Source organism: Ambystoma mexicanum, chromosome 3p (genome assembly GCF_040938575.1).
Source record: "Ambystoma mexicanum isolate Mex_15411 chromosome 3p, UKY_AmexF1_1, whole genome shotgun sequence".
In the NCBI taxonomy this organism is placed as follows: Eukaryota; Metazoa; Chordata; class Amphibia; order Caudata; family Ambystomatidae; genus Ambystoma; species Ambystoma mexicanum.
Window position 1 is genome coordinate 801,556,887 of NC_090925.1, and position 23,764 is coordinate 801,580,650.

Consider the following 23,764-nt stretch of genomic DNA (forward strand, 5'->3'; position numbering starts at 1 on the left):
CATGGGTGCACCCAGGGGTGTTACTAGGTCTGGGAAAGATCAGGGGCTAAGCTAATGTCGGGACTAATGGGATTCGGGGCTAGTTATAGCCTTTTGGTTGTAGCCCCTTAGCTTCTATCCGGGGCTAAAACCAAAAGACTCGAGGCTATAGCCCCCTCTGCCACCCCCTAGCAACGCCTCTGGGTGCACCCTGCTCAGTGGGGAGGTGCGCGGGCGACATAGCAAGGATAATATTCACTATTTGCTCTGGGGTGCACACCAACCTAGTTCTGCTTCTGCAAAAATAGGACTGCAAGTCCCAGGATGCAAAATGATGTTATCTAATAAGACAGGACTGTCTAAATATATTTTACACATGGGACCACCAGGCATCTCTATATTGGTGGGGCATACATGTATGTGAGAACATGTCTGTACATGTGAAAAGATGTTGAAACTTTTACAGAGCGTAATTATCGGTCTTGGTCACAATGTCTGGTCACTCAGTTCAGGGAGGTACATAGACAGGCAGGGCGAGCAAGATAGGGAAGACATAGTAAAAGGTAGGGATAGTAAGAGAGGGCAGGGGTGTTGCTAGGTCTGAAAAAGACCCGGGGCTGCGCTAATGTTGTAACTGTTGGGACTGGGGGCTAGCTAGCCCTTTGTTTGTAGCTCCTGAGATTCTATCCGGGGCTACAACCAAAAGATCAGGGTCTATAGCCCCCGCCCCCCTAGCAACGCCTCTGAGAGAGGGGGAAACAGGAGATCCAACTCGGTCGTGTGAGGGGTCTTCTGGGGTAAGGATGGCACATCTCAAACTAGATATTATATAGAAGGCAGTGTCGTTTGAGAGCTGCCAATGCCTTAACAAATAATTAAATTCACCTTTGGATGACAGGGACAGAGCTATGTTAGGGTTCCAGGGCCCGAGCCAACACACACCCCCCAAATCAACGGCAAGCAGGCAACGCGAAGCAGCTTTCTTTTCTATAATGCTGAACATAATGAATGCCTCTTTTAAACGCGCCTACTAGGTAGTCTTGCTCGCTTTCTTTTCAAAAATAAATCATGTGCACATTATGGGATCTACGCCAGTAGACAGGTCCGCGTTCCAGGCGGAGTTGGAAGTACTTGGTTCCTGATAGTTGACATTATTTTTGAATGGAGGGAGTCGAGGACCGAACAACGCATGTGCTCCCCTCCCGGCGGGGGCTAATTACCTACCGGGGAGCGTCAATGAAGGTCGCTCAGCAGCACCTGACCCCCATTGGCGCACTTAACCGTCCGTTGGAGCAAAACCCTGTGCTTGGTCCGTTGGTATGCAGATGCCTTACACCCCGCTGAGGTGAAGGCGCTGGGCCTCCAGCTGCACGTTTCCCGCGTGATCGTTCATGGTGGTGTCTCAGCGGTAAACCGCCCCTTACTCCTAGAAACTCCGCCGCCGCAGGGGAGAACATTTGGAGCTCTTCGCCGAACCCCTCCAACCGCACTCTTTCGGCGGAGTCCAAGCCGTGGTTTTTGGAACATCCTTAGCGTCTCGCCTTGGCATCAGTAACCAGCACTGTCTCAGGTAAAGCGCAGGTGGATATAATCATAACCTTTTATAATCCCAAGTGCTCACCCCGTTAAGCGCTCGCTTCAGGGTACGGGGTGAGCTGGGGGTCGTCCCCAGCACCTCGTCTGCCCATCAAACTACAATTCGGCAATACTACAACATATCATTGCAGAGAGAAAAGCGGTAATATTAGTTAAAAGTTGTTGGGCCAAAGTCTTACCACTTGGAAATAGTTGTGGTGTTTGGGGGGGGGGGGGGGGGGAAGGTTAAACGGTCCTTCTGGTCCTGCAGGGGTGCCACTGCAGCAGTCGTTGGTGTAACAATTTCGCGTTCGGAAAATAAACCAATTCTACACCCACCTGTGACAAAAAAAAACTCATCCACCGGGCCCTTTCATTTTTATGGTGGGAAGAGAGCCTCGGAGTATGTTGGCGTTCTCTCGTTTTATATATATGTATTTCCCATTTGCTACACGCTAGCCTAGCTTCTTATCCGCGACTCGCGGAAACAGAGGTGCGTGTTTTCGGGGGATGGGATGGTGGTGGTCTTTCCCAAAACATGGACTTGTTTAGCCTCTTGCTTAAACCTGCCATTGAGGACCGGGGAGGGGGTTGGTAGTCGGTATGTGTCGCTGGTTTAAACCATGTCATGCAGTATGTGTTTAGCAAACACGCGCACGTTATCTGTCAGCCGCCATCTTTCCTAGGGAGGTGAGTAGTTACCGACTTCTTGGGAACCCTCTGTTTTTCGCGGTCGCTTGTAAAACAAACGGTTAGTGGGAGGCGGATTTTATACCCAGCAATCAGTGATCCGGCGACTGCACAGGGAAATTCGCCTGCCTTTTACACCAGCAGAAAGCTGGTGGATACCACAGGATTCCATTGTAAAGTGCTTCATTTATTTTGCACTCTGGCGTGCAAAAGATTGCAATTATGTCGAGGAGACCTGTATGCACCGAAGTGTACACACAATCGGTCACATCCTGCATAATGTACACACAATTCCAAAATAAGCCCCTCGTGTGTTTGAGACCGAGCGGCAGATCAGGTCTCGAGTTAATCGCGGCCATACGCAAACAGACCATGTATCCTGTGTTTGTGTGGCAATCTGGGTCTCTTCCTAAATTTCAAATTGAAACAACATTACAAGATCCAGAAATCGGTGCGGGCTGGCGAGGACAGCACTGTGGGGCCTTCTCATACATGGCCACCGAAAAATGCTGAGCTCTGATGGCAAAGAAGAATTGCCGGGGCGAAGGGAAACTTTTCCGCCTGACTGTTGCGTAGTCTTGGTCTGTTTTCCTCCTCTTGAGCATGCACTAGTATGATCATCCTGCTAAATATTACAACCATCAGTAAAAAAAAAAATAATCTACTTGGAGGTTTTTTTTATACAATCAAAATAGGTCAATGTTCGTTCCAATCCAACAGTTCTTTTTAAGGCAACTTTCCGTTCTTGTATTCCAGTGGTTAGGTTTAACTACACATGTCTGACATGCATGATTTAATTCGAAACAGAGGTGTTGTTGGCAACTGCTGGCGAAAAGTGTTTCTAATTCTTTTCATTGAGTTTTGAGAATGGGGGAATTGTGGACGGGTAGCCCCGGCGAGATGGTAAGTTTTGGACAACGCACTAGTTGAACCAGAGCTAGCCTGCTCCAAACCGCTCAAGCCTGTAGGCGGCAGCGCCAGTGAGTGGCGCCAAGCAGATATTCTTTGGAAGGCATTAGGCCGCCTTTAGTACATTTCTTACAAGGCCCAAATGCAATAAAACCATACATGAATGACATAAGCACAGTTGCGTCCTCAGTTACATACATGAGCGTGGGGGAGTGGACATTGCTATCACCCCCCCCCCCCCCTGCAGGAATGGCCCTGAGGGAAATGCGTGACCCCAGACACCCAGCCTCCGCCCCCCACCCCTCATCATGGACCGATTAGGACTGCTCAGTGAGTGCCTGATATGTTTCTGCACCAAACATTGGACCATCACATGAATCTCCCTTCCAGTGACCCAAATTACTGAGCCCATAACTCCATTCAATGCAATGCACCCCCAACATACCATCACAGGCCTACCAGTTGGGACAAACCACCTTTCCAAACCGTGCTTGTGCTCGGCTCGCGGAACAGTCTGTCCTGGTGCTCTGACCTCCCTCACTTCTGCACAATTAATGGACATCTGTACCGCATCCTCTTCTTAGCCTCCCAAACTTTCTCCCCACTGCAGCAGCCGGTGGGGACTTAAAAACTAGCTCTAAAACACTGATGCCCCACCCCGCGGTGTGCAGCCCTTCAATTGTCCATACATGTATAGCCTTCATGTGAATTCCAAAGGGTGCATGTGGCCGCAGCCCACTGGGATATTGTTTCCCGCTCCCATCCTATTAAAACGGCCACCACGCTCCACTACAGCCTATGTGTGGCACACAGATATTACCTCTCCCCGATGCCCCTTGTCCCATCGTACACATTTTACTCTCCTGTACTGTGGCCACTGGACCAGCCGGGGCGTCATGGTGGTGGAGGGTGGTCATTCCCATATTACGGTGTGTCATCTAGGGGTACAAGAAATGACGCATGCCACATGCTAGACCAGTTAGACTCAGTCAACCCTGACCTTGCTGGCAATGCACCAGAAGCCCTTACCAAAGCTATAGCCACACAGACCCATGGCCATCCACCAGAATGGGGCCTGGCCCTCCACCAGAATGGGGCCTCGCCCTCACGGCTGCACCACTGGGGTGCCCAACCATGGCCTCACACTGTGTGGTCTCTACCAAGGCCCTGCCGAGAGAACCAACCTCCAAAGGGAAACGCTGGTCTGCCCAACAGCAACTCGACTTATTGCAATCCCCTAATCAACTCCTAGGATAAGCACATGGTCCTGAAGCCGCTCCTCTGTGATGAAACGCCTTGCTGGCTCATGACATCTGGACTGCCGCAAGGGGGCAACCAATACATCAAATAGGCCACCAGGGCCTTAGAAACTGCAGTCCCTACAGCAGACCATTCCCAGAGAAGAAACACCCACTATAACTCGCCCTTCCGCTCAAAAGAAACACTGACAACGCACTACCCAATCCTTACTTAAGGGTGTGGGCCCTAGCCTGCCCTCCCCCGATAGCCGAGGGCACCCAAGTCCTTGAGCTGTATCCAGTGGCCCTTCTGGATCCCGGCCCAGCCCCTTGCCAGGTCAACTGTGACCACACCCTTGGCTGGCTCCGGACTGCCGCCAGGGACAAAGCCATACATGAACTAGACCACCAAACTGCAGACCACCAAACTGCAGTCCCCACCAACAAACCATTCACGGTGCAGAAAAGCATAGAAAGAACTATCATACCGCGCCCATCTGCGCAAAGGTAACACACCACTTGCCACACTTTTTCTCCCAACTCTGGGGGGTGGCCCCTCAACTGGCACACCCTCTGAGAACGATTCCTGGGGGCCCACAGACCCCTGGCCTGTATCCAGTGCCTCTCCCAGATCCCAATGTCCTGGCCTATGCTGTCCCGACTGGCCAGAAGCCCATTGGATGCACCACTGTGGTCACTCATCCAGCATGCTCGGGACCACAGGACTGCCACCCGGAGGCAATTGATCATAAACTAGACCACCATACCGTAGTCGCTACAAAACAGACCATTCCCAGCAGCAAACTTATTGACATTTCTCTCCCACCTCTGAACACAAGGGCGTGGCCCTCACCTCACCACATCCCCTAAGAACGAAACTCAGGGCCCAGCCCCTTGACCTAGATCCAGCACCCCTCCCAGATCCTGCAGTCCCAGCCAGACCTAAGCCCCTTCCATACTCCACTGTGACCACTCGCCCGACTGGCTACAGCCAACAGGTCTGCTGCCATGGGAAGCCATTGATGACTTAGACCACCAAACTATATAGCCCTTACAAAGCGGACCATCCACACACAGAAACCTCTAAAACTCGCAAAAATAACACTTACCGCCATAGTTTCGCCAATTCTTAAATTAGGGGCATGGCCCATACCATACACTGCGACACCCGCTAGGAATGATACCCAGGGACCCCCAGGCTCTTGGTCTGTATCCCGTGCTCTTCCCATACCCGATTTCCCTGCAGAGTCCCGCAACCCCTTGCCATGCTCCACTGTGACCATGCACCCCACTGGCTTTGTCCCCGGGACTGCCGCCAGAAGGAAACTAAACCGCAAATCTCACCCATCCCTACTAGCATGTGGTTATTCCGTCGCCCCACCTCATGGAACAGACGTGACTCCCAAGGCCTGTGGCCAATGCCAGTATCCCTCGTGGATCCTGGTTCCCCCACAATTCGTCATAGCCCAACAAAAAGGCATTCTCATGGGGGGCCGATGCCCATACTGCCCTCTCCCCAGCCTCATCTAACCACCAATCCGCGCACAGGAGCACATTGCGCCAAGCCTTATGGCAACCTTTCCGGTCTACGCTAACTGGTATGCCCGAACAACCAACAAACATTGCCCCAAACCCACTCAATCTATGGTCCTGCGAACAAGACCCATGCTCCCCGCCCACACCTCATGGATTGTTCCTGCACACCCACCGAGTCCCCCAGCCGGAAAGGGCCAGCCTGGCCTCGGCCCTCCCCCAAAAAAAGTAAACACAGCCCTACATATTAGGGATGTATCGGCAACTTTTACTCCATAAAAATATATACAAAAACTGTAAAAAAAAACAGGAAACTCATGTAGAAGCATGTGCTCCTGCTTTGACCCACAAAGCTCCATGTCCATGGATATGTTTGGACCATTGGTGCTGTGGGGGTATCGTTTAGCGAGAGACACTTGCATTTCAAACTAAAATACTTTATTCAAATGTCGGGATGATAGAAGGCCTAACTTGCCCTATGCTAAGGTGGGATTTCCCTGCCTGAATGAGACTAAGGAAAGTCTGCATCAAATAGTTCCACTTAAACGTATCTGTCCAAAACCTATCCTTGCCCTCACAACTAAAGCTAACCAAAGTGTAGAGATGTCAAAATCGAAAGAAATGGTGTTCCAACAGTTCTGAGCTTCTTCCAGCTCGCATCTTCCTTTCAGCTCCTCTTCCCCAAGTATAATAAAGTTCCACTAAAAAGTCTCAAGGGGACCTTTCTCCCCTCACCTGACCACATCCCTTGAGACGGGTACCAGGGGGTGGGAAAGAGAACGGGTACCCACAAACACGTTCGAGAGGCCTCGTTTGGGCTGTTGCGGCTAAGGTTTACCTCAAACTTGCAAAAAGCAAGAGCGTACATTTATTGAAAAGAGAATATCGGAGTCTTTGGAGACAGTAAGCAAAGCATTCCAGGAAAGGCAGCAGCAAAGGGAGAGCCTACAGAGGGGTTCCTACATAAGCAGCGAGCTAATCGCAGGCACCAGAGACTTTATTCCTCGAATGAATATGTTGGGGGGGGGGGGGAGGGGGGTCCCACCAAAGCTGCACTAACAAAAGGCTGCACACTAGAAGTGGACATGCTGTGCCATGTAGTTCAAAGAGGGGCACTGTCTATGCCACATAGCAGGACCCCATAGCCACAGTATGGAAGGGTGCATTAAACAAGCAGAAGCTAAAACTCACTAGAAGTGGACGTGCCGCGAGTGGTCCAGAACCCTTCCCTTCGCTTCCCTCCCACACATCTGCAGCTGCCCAGGGTCACACTGGGGAGAGGCAGCCTCGCACTGGATCACCCAGTGACTTCCTCCTCCGGAAACCTCTGCTGCACCTGCTTCACATGGAATGCCTGGGAACCAAGAGGCCCTCTTTTCAGAGTGGCCCCATATTTTGCTGAACGAGTGAGCACAGCGCTTGAGGCCAACCCTTCTACAAGCATATTTTGACACGAACATAAACTCAAGCACCACTTATTAAAAAAAAATTGTAATGTGTGACTGAATATTACAGAATGTAGCACATACCCGTGAGATCGGCTGTTAAGCTTTTTGATCATTATATTTGTGGCCTATGTTGGGGGTGGGGGGGGGGCAGCCGAGCGTGGTGGAATGCTCCTTGTATCAGTGGCTTTACTTCACAACGGCTCTACGAACAAACCTCTACACTGTAATGCAAGGTAAGCGGGTCTTGTAAAGTGAGCCTTCTGCCATTTAGGCGACCTCTTGGTACTACACTGTAATACATTTCAATTTCTGTCCACCTCGGTCGGAGTCTTACTGGTATGTTATTTAACGTTAATACCCAGAGGTTTCTAAGCGCGGACCCGGGGATCGAATCTGTGTTGCTGTGTGTCGTCTTGCTTCCGCGGCGACCGCTTTGTCACCAAGCTATCCACCCAAGACAACTGGGACCAAAGTTGGGCAAGTGTAAGTTGGGGGAGCGAGGAACACTTGGTTATAAATGGTGCCTTATGATGACGACCCCTCTATCCCACGCTCGAGTAGGAATCAAGCTGTGCTGCATGGCAGCATTACCCAGCAGGCTCATGCGCTGTACTGCATTGATGAAATTGGGGCTTGACAATGGTGAAGGTCTAGAGGAATAAGTCAGATAATGTGCATCGAGGCCAGCCTATTGGTGCGAGCGCTAAATAAATGGTTGTCCTGCCCCCTATCTTTCTGCAGATTTCAGCAGAGCCCACACTGTGATGTTATGCTTTATGGAACCAGCCCTTGTTGTCCCAGCTGAGTTCTCCTGTCTCTTAACACAATCTCTGTTTCAGAAACCGCCAGTTTATGGGGCTGCGGTGGTTACTAAGAGTGGAACTGCAAAGGATGAATTTGAATCACGCAGCTGACCTGGTCCATCTGATGTCAGCACAGGCAGAAATCTGGCAGCCAAGAGCCAGCGAACCGCCCAGGCTGGCCTGGATCTATGACCATGATTTTTCCGTATTATGTATCACCCCCACAAGAAAGAAGCCCTTTGTCCCCGAAGTCTACTGGGGCAAGTCCTGGTGGGCCAGTCCAGGCCTGCCAGTTCCTTTGCCTCCTGAGCCCCTTGCTCCATTCAAAGATCGGACTGACGCTCTACAGCCAGTAGAGCCCTGCTTGGGCTGCAAACCAGAATCGGGTGAAGGAAAATGGCTGCTGTGTGCAAAAGCACATACTCGATAGCCAGTCGCATAAGTGACATTACTAAAACTGCACACCAAATCAGCTACTGCTTACACCTGAAAGCACTAGAGCCACCCCCAAAAATCAGTGCATGGATATTTTGATTGACCTTTTTAGATCAAAACGTAACTACAACAGTAACTTTTTATTACACAAAATACATAAAAATATGTAACATAGCTTAAAAGCTGCATTAATGTTTTTATTTGTTTTTTTAAAGCATCCATTGAGTTGCATTTTTTATTAACGTTAGGCGGCCACCATTTTGGAAGTAAAAAGGGCTGATCCATTCAAGGGGTGTGGTTTTGGAGTGGGAATGGGGAGGTGGGGGAAATCCTATAGATTTCACTTGGAGATGGGCGCTAAATTGGTGGAGGAGCATTGGAATACACAAATCCATCCTCCTATATCTGCATTGAAAAGGATTACGGACCTGCATTCAAAGCCCCTATTTTGAAGCTCTTATTTTAATAGTTTCGGCTTAAAGGTAGTGCTTTCGGCGTCGCCTAATGGCCAAAAGTAAAATCCTCCCACCTCAAAATCTTATTTGGAGCATTGGTTACCTGCCACCCTAAAAGATCCTCCTAGTATCTTTCAAGCCAATGTGTGGACTTGAACCTGCAACCATGTCGCTGGTAACACACTAACTATTCAAGTAGGGGTTCTCCCCCATGCAAAATCGTACTACTGCGAGCTTCGGATGCTGGCACACCTCTACTAGTTTACTGAGGCTTAACTCCTCCCTTCGCAAGGATGATTGTTTATCCTTGATTTTAAGAAGCCTGGATGGATTAGAATGCAACACTTCATGAAACCGAATATGTAACCAGGGTAATGTTTTAAACGTATCACCAAAATATGCAGGGGTTCAGTAAATCAGCCCTAGTTACTGGCACAAGGGACAATCGTGCTCGACAACGGATATGCAGAATTTCTTAAACTTAAATTAAACGACTGGCACAGAGACAAGTCTTGCTTTAAAAAAAAATCAAACTCCTGACCTGGGTTGCAGTTACTCTGTCCTGTTAGAGGGAATCCTGGAAATGTTTGGCCTAGTTAACAGATTCAGGGCAACTCCTTTTCTTTTTGTGTGTTTAGGGAGTTGCTACCTGCTGTGTGATGGCTTCTCCAAAGGCGCTTGAACATTTAAAGAAAAACATAATGAAATTTCAACTTAATATAGCATGACCTAACCAGATCAATAATGACTACTTTAAATGTATTTATATTTGTTTCAGCACAAACACTAATTGCCTCTTTGGTTCTGCCAACAGAATAGTGGAGGGGGGAAGCAAAAATGTGGATGAAAGTCAGGGAGAATGGAAGGGGGGGGGGAGTAGAGGCTGGAGTCAAAGGGGAAGAGAGCAGGCAATTTAGAAGAAACCAATGTTCATGTCCACTGTGCCGGAGTGCCACCTTGCCCCACATCTTAAGGCCTTTAACTCTCTCATGCAGTTGAGTGGTAATGAACGTACACTCGCAAAGGCGCAAAGCACAGCATCTTTCTCTTTTTCTCCTGCATTATGGTGGGGGAATGGTGTGCGGGTGCAGGGGGGTTATTATGAGGTTAGTGTTAACAAAAACGTATAGGTTGGTAGTGGTGAATTTTTTATTTTTTCTGTTGCCTTGCTGATAGTGGGGAGACAGTCTGTAATGCTTTTATAGGCGCATCTTGAACTTGGTCCTGGCAGTCACCGGTAGCCAGTGAAGTGGTCTTGCTGGGGTAGAGACCGACTGATGGTCTTTCAGTCCAAAGTTCATGCTGACAGCTGCATTTTAGACTTTATTTCGGCACAATCCATTTGAGAGGCTGGAAGGCCTGTGTAAAGCATCTTGCAGTAATCCAGTCTTCAGTTGGTAAGGGCTTCGACTACTTTGGGGAATGTAGCGGAGATTATCATGCAGTAGTTTCATTTTTGACCATGGTTCTGATCTGGCAGGTTAGGTATCCACCGACGTTGGTAAAGCAATCCGATTTCGCCCCCCCCGCCAATGTTGCCCTCCTTTTGCTTTTCATTTACAGAACAGTGATCCTGTCAGGCAAAATGAACCATGAATTAGCACGTTAGTGCTTGACTGTCCTCCATGACATGCACGGGGGAACTCCATTAGACCCAAATCTTAAGGAGCATTTGAAAAAATACATGATTTTTATTTCATAAGTAAATGGATAAAAAAATATTAAATCTGTTACCCATAATGCATTTTGGGTTTTGCTTAATAAAATACTAACGTAACATCATACTGCTTTTAAAGCAACTCATTATGTATTCTAGCTGTCCAATATACTTAAAAGGTTATAAGTACAAGATAAACCTACATTAATAGTGGCCCATGACCACGTTCCACAGAACAGTTGTGAAAACAGAGCGCCGGGCTCAAGTGAAGGTGATCGCGTGCACCGGGGTGGACTGATATTCACAGATGTGTTTGTGTAAGACTAGTTCAAACTATACACAGGTGCCGTTCAGTCCGCTATTAAAGGAATCCCCAAAACGGACAAGTTAATTCAGACTGTATGAGAAAGTCATTTGAATAATCCTATACCGGTAAAGTTGGACAGAGGAGTACACTGTAATAACAAGGGAGTGCTGTATGTCCACTACGCTAGCCTAGGGACCACTTTGTTATAACAACAACAAGGTCAACCTAGCAATCTATATTACATAGCAACTGTAGTTTCGACAGAGAAGTTCTTCAAACTGACTTCCAGTTGATGTCCGTCTTCATCAGGACAGTACTATCCCTTGTGTGTTAAACAAATCATACAGCATGAGTTAAAATAACACACCAAAACATTGACATTCAAAGAGGTGTAGAGTAAGCTGAAAATTGTCAGCCCTATAAGAAAAGGAAAAAAGAAGGGAGGAAAAAAGCACACAAATAGCTACATTAGACTTGGGTCGAAAAGAGAAATGGTGTCAAGCTGGCTCCGGTCACAATAGTGTACAGGAGCATACATGTGGCAAGGGAGAATAATCGTAATTTTTACCATATTCTCAACCTTAGATGGCCTGGATTGATATGATTACTTCCAATAACATATCAGCCAAAGGTAATGCAGACCCCAACATAGTAGGTCTGTGGAGACATAAACCAAGGGCAATTTTTTTTTTTAATTTTTTTTTATTTTTTTACAATTGGGGAACAGTTCCCTAGTTGCCAACAGTGAAGTAAGTTGACCTTTATGTCAAACCTTAAATAGACACTGTCTCGCCACCTCCTTTTTTAAAAAAACTTTTGTGTAGAAGACAAGTTTCTGGAGAAAGAGATACATTTTCTGCCTTCTGCAAAAGGTGTTCTAGACATGAAACTGTGTGGCGAGTTCCCTGGTGAGAAAATGGCACAGAGGCTGCTGCCTAAGCAGTCATTGGGTCCTGCTTGCAAACCCACACGGATTCCTGGGACTTTGTGGAGATTCGGTTCCTCTTTGGGCAGTTGGACTCGGAGAGTTGGGGAGTAGGCACTCATCCAAGATTTCATTTCTACAATTCCATAGTAGGGGTAAGTGGATGGCCTTGAAAACGCACTAAAGTTTGGGTGCTGGAGTAAATATGGGTGTGTTTGGGAGGTGGAGGGAGCGAGGATGGATGGCAGTGGTAATGTGCAGGATTATTTCCATTGCGAAAATTTAGAATTTTTGGATTCAAAACGTTCGTAATCAAAATAATCCACTTCATTCATCTTTCATACAGTTTGCTCTGGGCACTGTGTGAAGGGTCAGACATGAGAGGCAGACACAAAGTTGTAGTATTCTCATTCAGACATTTTTAATGAAAAGAAATGGGCTGGGGGGGGAACACCTCTCCAACCTTATTCGGAAGGGGGTTCCCTACCTTGTCTGTCAAGAAGTTGGTAACTTAGAAACCGCCATTGTGTCCAAAACCATCCCTCACACTAGAAACAAACTAAGAGTGCAAGGAAATGTCAGACTTATGTTATTGTGCATTTTTTTGCGCTGTATATACCATTGGTGTGATCTCAAAGCGCTGTGGGTTTGACGCCCTTGGGGACCATAGTCCAGGTCAAGCGGAGAGAGTAGGGTAGTAAATAGTGTTGGGTGCACTCAGTATATGTGCAGCTGCATTCTAATGCTAGGTGTGGTGCAGTGGTTGTCATTCTACCAGTGGTGGAGCTTGTGTTTGAGATTGTGATGCAGCTAGGCTTTTTTTTTTTCCCCCTGTTTATAGCTGCATTCTAAAGACTGTTGAGGTGTTCATGGTGGTGAGTAGGTAGGTGTGCAGGTAGGCCAAAATTGATCAAGTGTTATAGCTGCCTTCTATTGGTTGTTGATGTAGAGGAGTAAATGAGCATATCGGTATGTGAGTGTCAGTGTGGATTGGTGGGAGACCCCTATTCCTGATTACCTTCCAGTGCCTGCTGAGCTGACAGATTTTATTCTAGAGGTTCGGGGCATTGGTTCTCGGAGATATTCTCGGTCTAGTGTGGAGTTTTTTTTCTGATTACCAGGCTTGGGAGGGGTTGGGGGGGGTGGTCTTTCCCTTTTTGGCAGTGTCATTGGAGTTGAGTTGTCTTCTTCTTTATTGGGTTAAGCAAATTGCAGGTCTGTGGTCGTCCTTGTCGTGTTGATTTGGCTATTGTCAATCCATTTCTGAGGCTGGGTTATAAGTGCTAGTGGGCCCAATCTGTAGGAAGAACATCAGTTTTCACTGTAGAACCTTTACGTCCTGTGTGTAATTGGGCCCAGGCTGTCACTCCCTGAATTAGATTATTTTACTCCCCTGTATACATTCTCACAGCAGGTTTTTCATTAGACAGGACTTTGGCAGTTTGGTAAAAGATGGTACTTTGGATTGAAAACTTTTTTTTTTCCCCTCCTTTTCAAAGCGGATGGAATTTGCAAACCACTGAAATACGGGACGTTCAAAACTCCCACATCTAAAACATCTGCTTTGGACTATACAAGGGAGCGGCTGGTGGTCTACATGGTGTTATAATATGGTGTTGGTGAAAGACGTGGTGTGAACTAATCCAAGCGTAGGGTTTCAGGAGCTCAGTAATGGCCGAGCTTCCTGCCAGTATCTTCTTACCTGGTTGTTGTTGTCTTTCCTCAGGCGTACATGGGCAAACGGAGAATGTGTCTGCTCATAGATGAGCTGCCTTATCCGTGGCTGTTGACTGTATGCCTGGATCATGGGATTGGACTAGGCCAGACGCAGGGAATCGGGTCGGCAGAGGGAGGAGCCACGTTTTGAGTGTCTTCCTGAAGGCTAGGTGGAGGTCGAGAGGGAGGGGTGTTCCAGATAGTAGGTGCTTGAACTGAGAAGGGTGTACCTCCTAATCTGGTGGATTTTAAAGGGGAATGGGGGGTGGAAATCGCCACGAGTTGAGCAGGTCCGGATCTCGAGGTTCTGTTGGGATGGTAGCAAAGAATTTGGTTTGGCGGAATTTGGGACCTTTCTTGTGGAGGGCATGGTGAGTCATGCACATGGCTTTGAAAGTGACCCTTCGGCTAATTGTGAGTCAGTGGAGCACCATGAGGGCAGGGGAAATGTGTTCCCTTGGGGGTACGGGAGGAGGAGGAGGAGGAGGAGGATGATGACTACTGAAGACGGCATGTCATGAAGAGGGCTTTAAGTTGTGGATGAGTGGACAGGTCATGGGGTTTGAAGAGGTCAAACCAGATGTCTCCTAGCAGGGTGAGATCAGGATGGCCACAAGGAAGTTAATAAAGTTGTCGCAACTCAATCGCTAACCCTCCATCCCTTTCTTACCTGTACAAATATTTCATGTGCACCCTTTCTTGCACCCTACCTATCTCTGCTACCTTTTTCGATTCTCTTGACAGGAGCAGAATGCAGCACTCTCGAGACCAGCTTCAGTGCTGTTCTACTGCAACTAGCCACCCCCTTTTTAGATCTTCTCTATTCATCTGAATATGTTGCATGAGCACCTACCACAAAACCCACACAATTTAATGGCATTAATCATCTCTTTCTAAAAGGGTGCTGAGGCTTGCACAGTGTTCTGTAAGTTAGATTGCCTTTCATCTGACCCCACTTTCATCTGGCTCCTGTGTGTCTCCCCCATTTTGTATAATATATTTACAAAGCCGCTATTCGACAAATTGGACCGTCTAGGTGTCACCTACACTAATTATGCAGATACCCAGATCCTCCTCACCATCTCTGGCAACTACAATTCGGACGTCATCCGGATTAACAATCTTCTCCATCATTCAGGCATGGATGGCCACCCACGGCCTTTGCCTGAATGATGAGAAGATGGAGCTTCTTCTAGTAGGTTCTCCCAACAACCTGTCAAAACTCAGTCCTTGCGACATAAACATTATCATAGATGGTAATACGATCCCCATTGTTAGGAGTGTGAAAACCCTCGGCTTCCACCTAGATGCCAATACCAACCTCTCTAAACAAATCAACGCAACCGCCTCAGCCACTGCCTACACGGCTAAGCTTATCAGGGCTAGCAGACCCTTCCTATCACCCAACAGCTGCCTCACTCTTGCCAGAGCCCTCATTCAGTCCAAACTGGACTACTGCAATAGCCTGTACCTAGGAGCCAACCAATCCATAATCAACAAACTCCAGGTTCTCCAAAATAATGCCCTACGCGCAGCACTTAACATCCCAAGGCGAGAGCACATCTCCACAACCAGGAAAGCGTGTAAATGGCTTTCCATACAGCAAAAAATTGACCTCCAAAACCATCTGCCTCACTTACAAGTCCCTAAACCACTTAGCCCCACCATACCTCACCAATAAATTTACCTTAAAAACCACCACCAGATCATCCAACTCCTTATGCCTGTCAGTGCCTAGATTTGCCCTAGAAAGAGCAGGAGGCGCTAGTTTCACACTGCTTGCCTCCCAACTTTGGAACACCCTTCCATTCAACATTAAAGCTATTGAGTCCTTTCCAATCTTTAGGAAATAGGTTATTGGCTGGTTACCGAACAAAGAATAGCATTTACCCTCACCTTCAAAGACCTTCCCCCTCCCTAGGGCCGCCACCTTGCCTATATTATATGTAACTGCTGCCTGTACCATGTAATCTATGTAAATGTTTATCTCATGCCTGTAACCGCTTCCTTAAGCGCCCTTCTACCTACGGGTCTGGAGCGCTATACAAATTAATCAAACAAACCAACCACCCGCACCCTACCCCGCGCACCCTACCCCGGTTTCTATTAATCTAGAGTCTATGCTGCCTGGGGCAGGCTGTTAATTCGCCCACTGGCTTGGCAGTCCCGTTATTGCTATGTTTCATCATTTCTCCATCATGCAGACATGCACTGCAATTGATGGCAGTTTAATATAAATGATCAAGTAAAAACTTATCGACAGAGGCCATGGAACTTGCACACGTTCCACGCAATTCATTAATATTCCATGCTGGTTGGAGTTTAACACATCCAAGCTTTTTATTTTAATTTAGTTTCTCAACTTGTTTGTACTTTATTTCGTACCCTCTTTCTATTTCCCTTCCCCCTTCAGACTAGTTTGGATAACCCTGGCAGAGGGCACATTATGCCTCAGGCACGCCTATGCACATGATTACTAGACTGGCGATTATGCACACTTAACATAACCTTATTACTATTAGCTGCGTGGCAGGGCATGTAGGTAAGTAAACAGTTTTTTTGCTTTGCTGCTATAATGGGCATGTAGACTGATTCCCTTTTCTCTTTAAGGGATTCAAAGCGTCTCACAAAAATGGAGGACAACCACAGCATGATGCATGTTTAAATTATGATGGGTGGGAAGGCTTATTTATTTAATGTATTTATTTTGGGCTGGAAAAGAGGCAGAAGACCAGTCAATAACATTTTACTTTTGTAAAAACAATGCCTCCTGTAAGTACTACACAAACTCGACTGCTGATGTTCTTAAAATATATTGGCAAGTAATCAGTGATTTTACTCCGCAAGTCCTTTTTTGTTTTGAGCTGCATAGAATATCCACGTTTTTGCTCGTGTCTATGGTGTTTTCTAAGCGGTTGTATATATCTGCCTACAGGTTTACTGCTACACTAAATTATGAGCCCAACAGTAAGTGAAACACAGCGTATCCTGGAGGGCCTGGTCTCCTTGATGTCGCCAAGGTTGGAGCAAGTGGACCTGGAAGACTACTACAAGGTTATTGATGAGCTTGGGACCGGCACCTTTGGGTCTGTGTTGATGGCTAAAGACAAAGCAACAGGTAAAGAGACCAACCTAAAACCAGGCAGTGGCTAAACTACACTGCATCCGGATCTGCCTCCTCTCCGGCTGGTTTCAGTTTCAATTTCGGGGTTTCAGCACCCAGCTAGTTTATCACTTCCAGTGATATAGTGCCCTTGCCACCATGCACCTAGGAATGTATTCTGCTTGCTCTGCCATGCTCCTAGGAAAACCTCGCTCTGCTTGTTATCTCAGCCAAAACTATTTACTCAGTACTCTTGTGGGGTCAGTCCCTTGGGCAAATTCTCAGCTCTCATCTCCCTAGGGACTTCCCGGCTCCCTCAGGCCTCTCTGCTTAATATACTTCTCTGCTTCTTCTCTAATCATTGTACTGTTCTTTTGCTGGTCCCTAGCGACCACCACAGTTGCTCTACAGCTTTGACTTGGATTTGTGCGAGTGCTGGTTTCCTAACCAGGCTTTGCATTGGCTAAGTTTCATCAAGCTTTTTTTTTTATTTTTGGTGGTCCTTCTAGTTTGCCTGCTGGGAAATGAGCTGTGTGCTTCCTGTGGTCTGCTGATGTTTCAAGTGGGCCTTATGCGATTGGGCATGGGCATGTGCTTGCTTTTTGTTTTGCTACCCTACTGACACCTGGGTGGTTAAAGGGTGAAGCGCTAAGGTGGTGAGTATCCTGTTATGTTGGTGTTCCTCTCTCAAGTAGCAATGTCCTGTTTAAGGGAATCTGCGGTGGTGACTGCCTTCATAATTTCTTGATTGTGGCTCTCTTGGCTCTGACTTGGCCCCAGTCCTTTTCTAATCTTACCTGAAGCGATCTGGGAGTATACCTGCTAGTCAGTCAGTGGGACCGTAATGCAACAGTGAGGGTTTTTCCTTAGGATGAGTGGTTTGGCACCTGGAATCCCAACCCTTAAAACCTCCAAGTAGCTCATGCCACTGGCTCACGGTCCTCTTAAGCCAGGATACTGTCTTCGTCTCATATGAGTTTTAAATAAAAATACAATGTTTGTGGTTATTCTCAAATGTGTCAACAAGTTTTTGAAGATTAAATACCTGAAGGTAAACTCTTACATTTTAATTTTTCCCTTTACATAGATTGTATCTTGGAAGTTCTGTTACAAGGATTACCATGAGCACTTATAATCCTTGTATGTGCCTTTTCTCCTAGATAAGACTATGGCACTAAAGTTTGTTAAGAAGAGCCGGGCATCGTTGCAGAGTTTTCTGACGGAGCACTACACCTCTTTCTTCCTGTCCTCGCACCAGAGCATTATTGGCTCTTATGGGGTGGCCTTCCAGACCATGGACCATTATGTCTTTTCTCAGGAGTGGTCACCATTTGGCGATCTTTTTGGTATGATTGAAGATCGGGTATGTTCACGTTAATATTGTTTTATGCTTGATCAGATTTTACAGCATGATATTATAAAGAGTTAAAAGCAAATTCAAATCTCCACATTTGAGTATGGCGATTGTTGTTTTACCGATAGCAACACTGCCTCTGACACCACTTCCTATTGAGGTGTGGGGTTTCAACGCTGTGATCGGTCCACTACTGAGCCAAAGACAATCTTCAAACCCTTTGCACAGAAGCACAATCCTAGGTTTCTCTAAGCATACTGGGTGGGTGACATGGTGCAGTATACAATTTTGTCTGTTAGCAGAACGTGAAAAAGGCGCACGCGCGCGTGTGTGTGGTTTTACTCCCTCTTCAGGGAATTGTGAATTGGACGAATTTGTGTTTCTGACCTAAAACCCCTCCCCAATGTTATTAAAAGGACTTCTAGATGTACATGCTGGACAGATTACCTTTTCTTTTGCCTGAGAGTCTGTTTTGGGGCCCTTTCGTTTCTGTTTCACGCTCCTTCTCTCACTTCAGGTAGCTTCCCACAAATGGCTTCAAGAACATGCCAACTCCCACATAGTTCAAGGGTTTTTATTTTCAATTCCACACAGTGGCTTAATGGACAACCCTTTCTCACAAATGTAGGAATGGGAAATCCCACCTATACCAGGGCATCTGCCTACTGGTGTTGGCCCAAAGGCACGTGCCTTATTTACCTAGGCTTTCTCAGGAAACAATCTACGGGTTCCTATGCAATGACTTACGGTTTGTGCCTTTTAGACCGCCTGATCTTCACCTTCTATGGTACTTCACACAATATCACTTTGAGGCAGATTGTATGCTTTACAAATGTTTTACCTACTTGGATATTCCTCTTCCTCCTTACCTCCTACCTCTGATCTTAATCACCACTACTCTCCCATCGCCACACCCCTCCTATGACTCTTGCTTCTCCCAACCACTACGACTCTCCCCACTCTTTGTCACCCCTCTTCATTGTGTCCCCTTACATGCGCCCTACTCTGTCAAACCACTCTGCTCACATGCTCATTCCGTCCCAGTACCATTTCCTCTCACCAATCTTTACCTTAACTTGCACAAAGCCAGAGAAATCCTTTCATCATGCTCCTCTGCAATATCTTTCCTCCACTCGGTCTTTTGGTCTGCCTCCTCTGACCTCACCCAACAACCTAGAACTTTCTGCTTCCAAGGTCTCGTTTTCCTGCCCATTTCCTCCCCATTGGCTAACGTGCCTCACTGGTTCTCTGGGCCAATCTTCCTCTTTTCTCTCCTCGGGACAGGTGGGGGGGGGAAAAGGACATCAAGGGGGGAGGTGGGCATGTCTAAGGCCCACCCCTTATGTGGGGGTCCGCCAGAGGTTTGCAATAGAGGCCTGCAGTGGTGAGTAATGCCGTTCAAGTCCCAGTTCGTGAGAGGGCCTCACTGGCATGGTCGCCTGTTGGTTTGGCTGGGGAGCCATTTCGTGGCGATCATGGACGAGTGCAATGCTGCTGAAGTGTTGTGTGTACGAACTGGCCAGCATCATGCACTGCATGCAAGAAAGCTTTCGCTGTAAAACAGTACAGGGATTGGGGCCCTGCCAACGGACAACCCTCCCCCAGGGGTAGGACTGGATCTGGTCCTTGGTAGACCTCCCCCTGGCTTAGAGGGGTCCTCATACCCTCTTGACTGGGTCAGCTTACTGATCTGTCACTCTGCTCATCTTTGCGTTTATGGGGGTTCCAGTCTGTTGGCTTGGGACCTGAACGCTTCCCTCCCTGCTTGGGGATCTGAGGGGCCTAAACTGTAGTATAGTACGCTCTGTACAGCATGTCATAACTGTCCAAGCATAATATGAGAGAAGTGTGCCATGCACTGCATATAAAAGACAGACCACTGACCCCCTTTTTTTTTTCTCCCCTACCTTCGCTCTTTGGTCTCACATCCACCTCTGTCTTTCACATTGTCTAATGAACAAATCCTGCATAGGGAGCTCGGTATGTTTTTATCACTCCAGAGGGATAAGTATTACCATATTTTGATAGCCTACTTCTAGGTGAGGCACCACCCCGTCTCACCATGACTAAAAGCCTAGGATGTCAGGATGGTGAACTAACCTTTTTGACATCAATGTGCTAGACAGTTTTAATTTGACCAGTCCATCCTTGACTATGCCACTCTTGGCTCAGGCTTGGCTTTCAGTGTTTCCAGGCTTTGACCCAGGGTACAAAGCATATAGACACCCAGGCAGAGGAGCCACCAAAAGGACTGGCCTACGCAGCCCTTCATGCATCCAACATTACATTGTATACTAACTTATAATTGTCCAAATCTACTTTCGCGACCCAACCCAATTATCACAACGCTTTAGGACCTATCTGCCTCTTCCTGTTGGAAGAACCATGGTTCACCTAACAGGACTGACACCGATCACAAAAGGCGATATTTTAAAAAAAAATCTTCCAGCAGACTAGGGTCTGGATTCTCCCCAGGAGGGTTCACAGTACGCCACTCGATGGGCAAGCCTAGGTGCTCTGTTACTATGGCAGTGATTTGGCACAAGTTATAAACTTACCAAAACCTCTGCTGTAAGATGTTATTAATCTTGCCATGGCAAGCTTTGTGATCTTGACACAGCTGCTAATGAACCAAACTTCCCATTTGACTGGGAGCCACTCGTCTTGGTGTTTTGCCCCAGTCCTGAAAGAACCTGTGTCTTAGTATCCTAGCAATTTTCATGTTGGAGATGTCTAAGGCCATGCCATGCAATGGGATGGGCAAGAGCAGGGGAAGGATGAGAGTCCTATGGGGACAGAAAGGTTAGGGTCTCCACATAACTGGATGGATGGATGATTGATTGGTTTTCCATACGCTTTTAACATTCTGTTCTTGATGTGTGCACAATATCCGGACAAGGCTGTATACCTGCATGGTGGTGATGAACACAGTAGAGCATCTTATTACAGAAAGTGGTATGGAAGAATATTTCTATGCCTCTTCAGTTCCCTGGATCTAAGTCAGACCGAGAAACATTGTGCGGGGGTTTTTGCTAATATCCAGTAATGTAAAGTGATCTTATTAAATGCTAGTGCTGTAATCTTCATGGCGTATTGGTGCATGGTTCTGTAGATGTTGGTGGGGAATTCCCATCCTGAAGTGGTGAAGGGGACAAATGCAGCTGGGTTTCTGTGTGTTGCTATGTATGGCTATCTACTGTCCTGCTTTGTTTGTGTTTGTGTGTGACATCGTTAATGTTGTTCTGTCTTTCAGGTTGGAATTCCAGAAGTGAAAGCCAAACGCTGTGCCGTACAGATTGCCAGTGCTTTGGACTTTATGGGTAGCAAAGGCCTAGTGCACCGTGATATCAAACCTGAGAACATCCTGCTGTTTGATGAGGAGTGTCACTGTGTTAAAGTCAGTGACTTCGGTCTCACATGCTTGAAGGGGACGCTCATTCAGGCCAGGTCTGGCACTGCATCCTACATGTCCCCTGAGCTTTGCCGTCCCAGTGAGGGTGACACCTTGCATGCGGACTCCAGCCTGGATGCGTGGGCGTTTGGAGTGCTCCTGTTCTGTGCCTTGTCTGGATATTTTCCTTGGGAAGAGGCTGTACCCGAGAACGAGGACTACAAAGCATTTGTTTACTGGGCGAACACTGGACCTGTGGAACTACCCTCTTTGTGGACGGGGTTTGCCACTGGAGCCCTTGATCTGTTGAAGAGACTCTTCGCATTCAATCCTGTTGATAGGGTACATTTTTCAGATGTATTGCCATATGTGAATCTTCCATGGAAATCTGATGCACACGCTACTCGCGGAAGGGAGGGGGACCAAGAAACAGACCTGGAGCTCAGTTACGAATGTGTTGGTAACGATTCTATGACCTCTTTCAATGATTGTACCCAGAATGATGACTCACACAGCGGTCACATCCGGCAAGCATCATCAGGATTTTCCAGTTTGCTCTTTCATGGTGATGATGAACAAAGCACGAGGAGTGCTAGATCTGTGGTTTCGTTCTCTGCCATGCACTGGTCATCGGATCCTGAAATTTGTTACACTTAATTTGAAGAGGATTCGAAGGACTGGTAAGACATTCTAGACCTGCCAACGATCAGACAACCTGTTGACTCATCTAAATGTCAGTTTCAGGAATACCATGTCTTATGATGGTTTGATGTGGAGTTGGTTAAGCCCTTACTGTGTGGCCTAACGTTTGTCCTCTGGCAAACCTAGGATGAGTACACGCGGACTACACCCAATGGGCAGTTTGCTTCATTGTTGCACAGTCGATCCAGCACCCTAGGGCTCATTCTTGGAACTTGGGTGTATTGGCAATCAGGAACTGTTGGTATGGAGAGCCATAAACAATGCTAGGGGCAGTTTTGAAGGTCCTTTTCATGCTGCACAGGCCAAATGATTTACCCAGTGCCACATGTTTAATTCTGAAAGACATTTTAATCAAAGTGCTTGGCAGAAGCGTAATATAAATTTGGAATAAGGATTCGTGAGCCCCAACTAAGTGGAACAAGGTGATAGAATGTATTGTGGCTTATCTCACTGGCTTCTATGAGATGTACCAGAATCCCCTCTGGCCTGGGAACGCAGTGCCAAAATGAATTGGCAATGCTAGTCAGTTTTATATCTATAATTGTCAGACGGATGCTTTGTACAGGTATCGGACCATGATTGTAGCCAGAATCAAACGCTCAATGTTAAGCTATTTCATAAGAAAATCGGTAACTTTTTTTTTGTACTGCACCTGCCCGCATAAGCATACAGGCAACTATGGCAGTTTAATTTCTTGGGTTTGAATAGAACGTCTTTTGGTTGAGACTGTTTGCATTCAAGCATAGGTCACTTCTTTGACCACAGCTTAGCCTGTACACATCTTAAACTGGTAATTCTAAAGGCTGATGTGTGGGGTATGTAGAACTGGTTGGCTGACCCATGCTGTCCTCTCTATAAACCATACTTTTGAAGCTTTACTGCAGACCTGGTCTCCGATTTGATGGCCAATTCAGAAATGGCGTCATTTGGGAGGAGTGTGTGGGGGGTGATAAAGGAGGATTACTAACTTCTCAAGGTGGGCATGTATTTACGATTTTGAGTAATTATCAAAGATTGGGATTTTGTCCTATTCCACAAAGAAGCGTGCAAAGGCGATGGAAGTGTAATATCAAGCTTCAAAGGGAAGATGACTTGGGAGATGCCAGTACATTGCATGGAATCGTCCTATCCAATCCATAAATGTCACTATTGCACTGTGGCAAAAAAATAAAATAAACACCCTTTTGCACAGACTCCTCATTTCATGTTGTATTTGAAAACTAAATTGTGCCAAAAGTAGCTTACTAATTAATAATGCATTTGTGATGTGTTGTGTACCTGTGCTCAAAACCTATTTTCGATATATTAACAAAAAATGCAGAAAAAGGTGTAAAATGAACTGCAACAAGGTGGAAAACAATGTGGAAAATCAAAGGCGGGTATATAATATTACAGAACGCTCACCCGCCACCAAGTGCTACACCTTAATCACAACGGGAACACCCCAATGACCACACGCAACAGGCCAAAAAAAGCACGATGGACACTGCACAAACACTTGGAGATTGTGGTGGGGGAGCGGGAGTCAGAAATCTTTGTGCACT

General features: G+C 47.0%; 1 protein-coding gene across 1 annotated transcript; it reads left to right on the forward strand.

The window, feature by feature from the left end:
• The first annotated feature begins 1,149 nt into the window (after positions 1-1,149).
• Positions 1,150-23,413, forward strand: LOC138579613 (serine/threonine-protein kinase SBK1-like). Its single transcript, XM_069649875.1, has 4 exons — positions 1,150-1,549; positions 16,606-16,788; positions 17,934-18,136; positions 21,381-23,413. The coding sequence occupies exons 2-4, from the start codon at positions 16,626-16,628 to the stop codon at positions 22,173-22,175; spliced, it is 1,161 nt and encodes a 386-aa protein (XP_069505976.1). The 5' UTR covers positions 1,150-1,549; positions 16,606-16,625; the 3' UTR covers positions 22,176-23,413.
• The last annotated feature ends 351 nt before the right edge of the window (positions 23,414-23,764 follow it).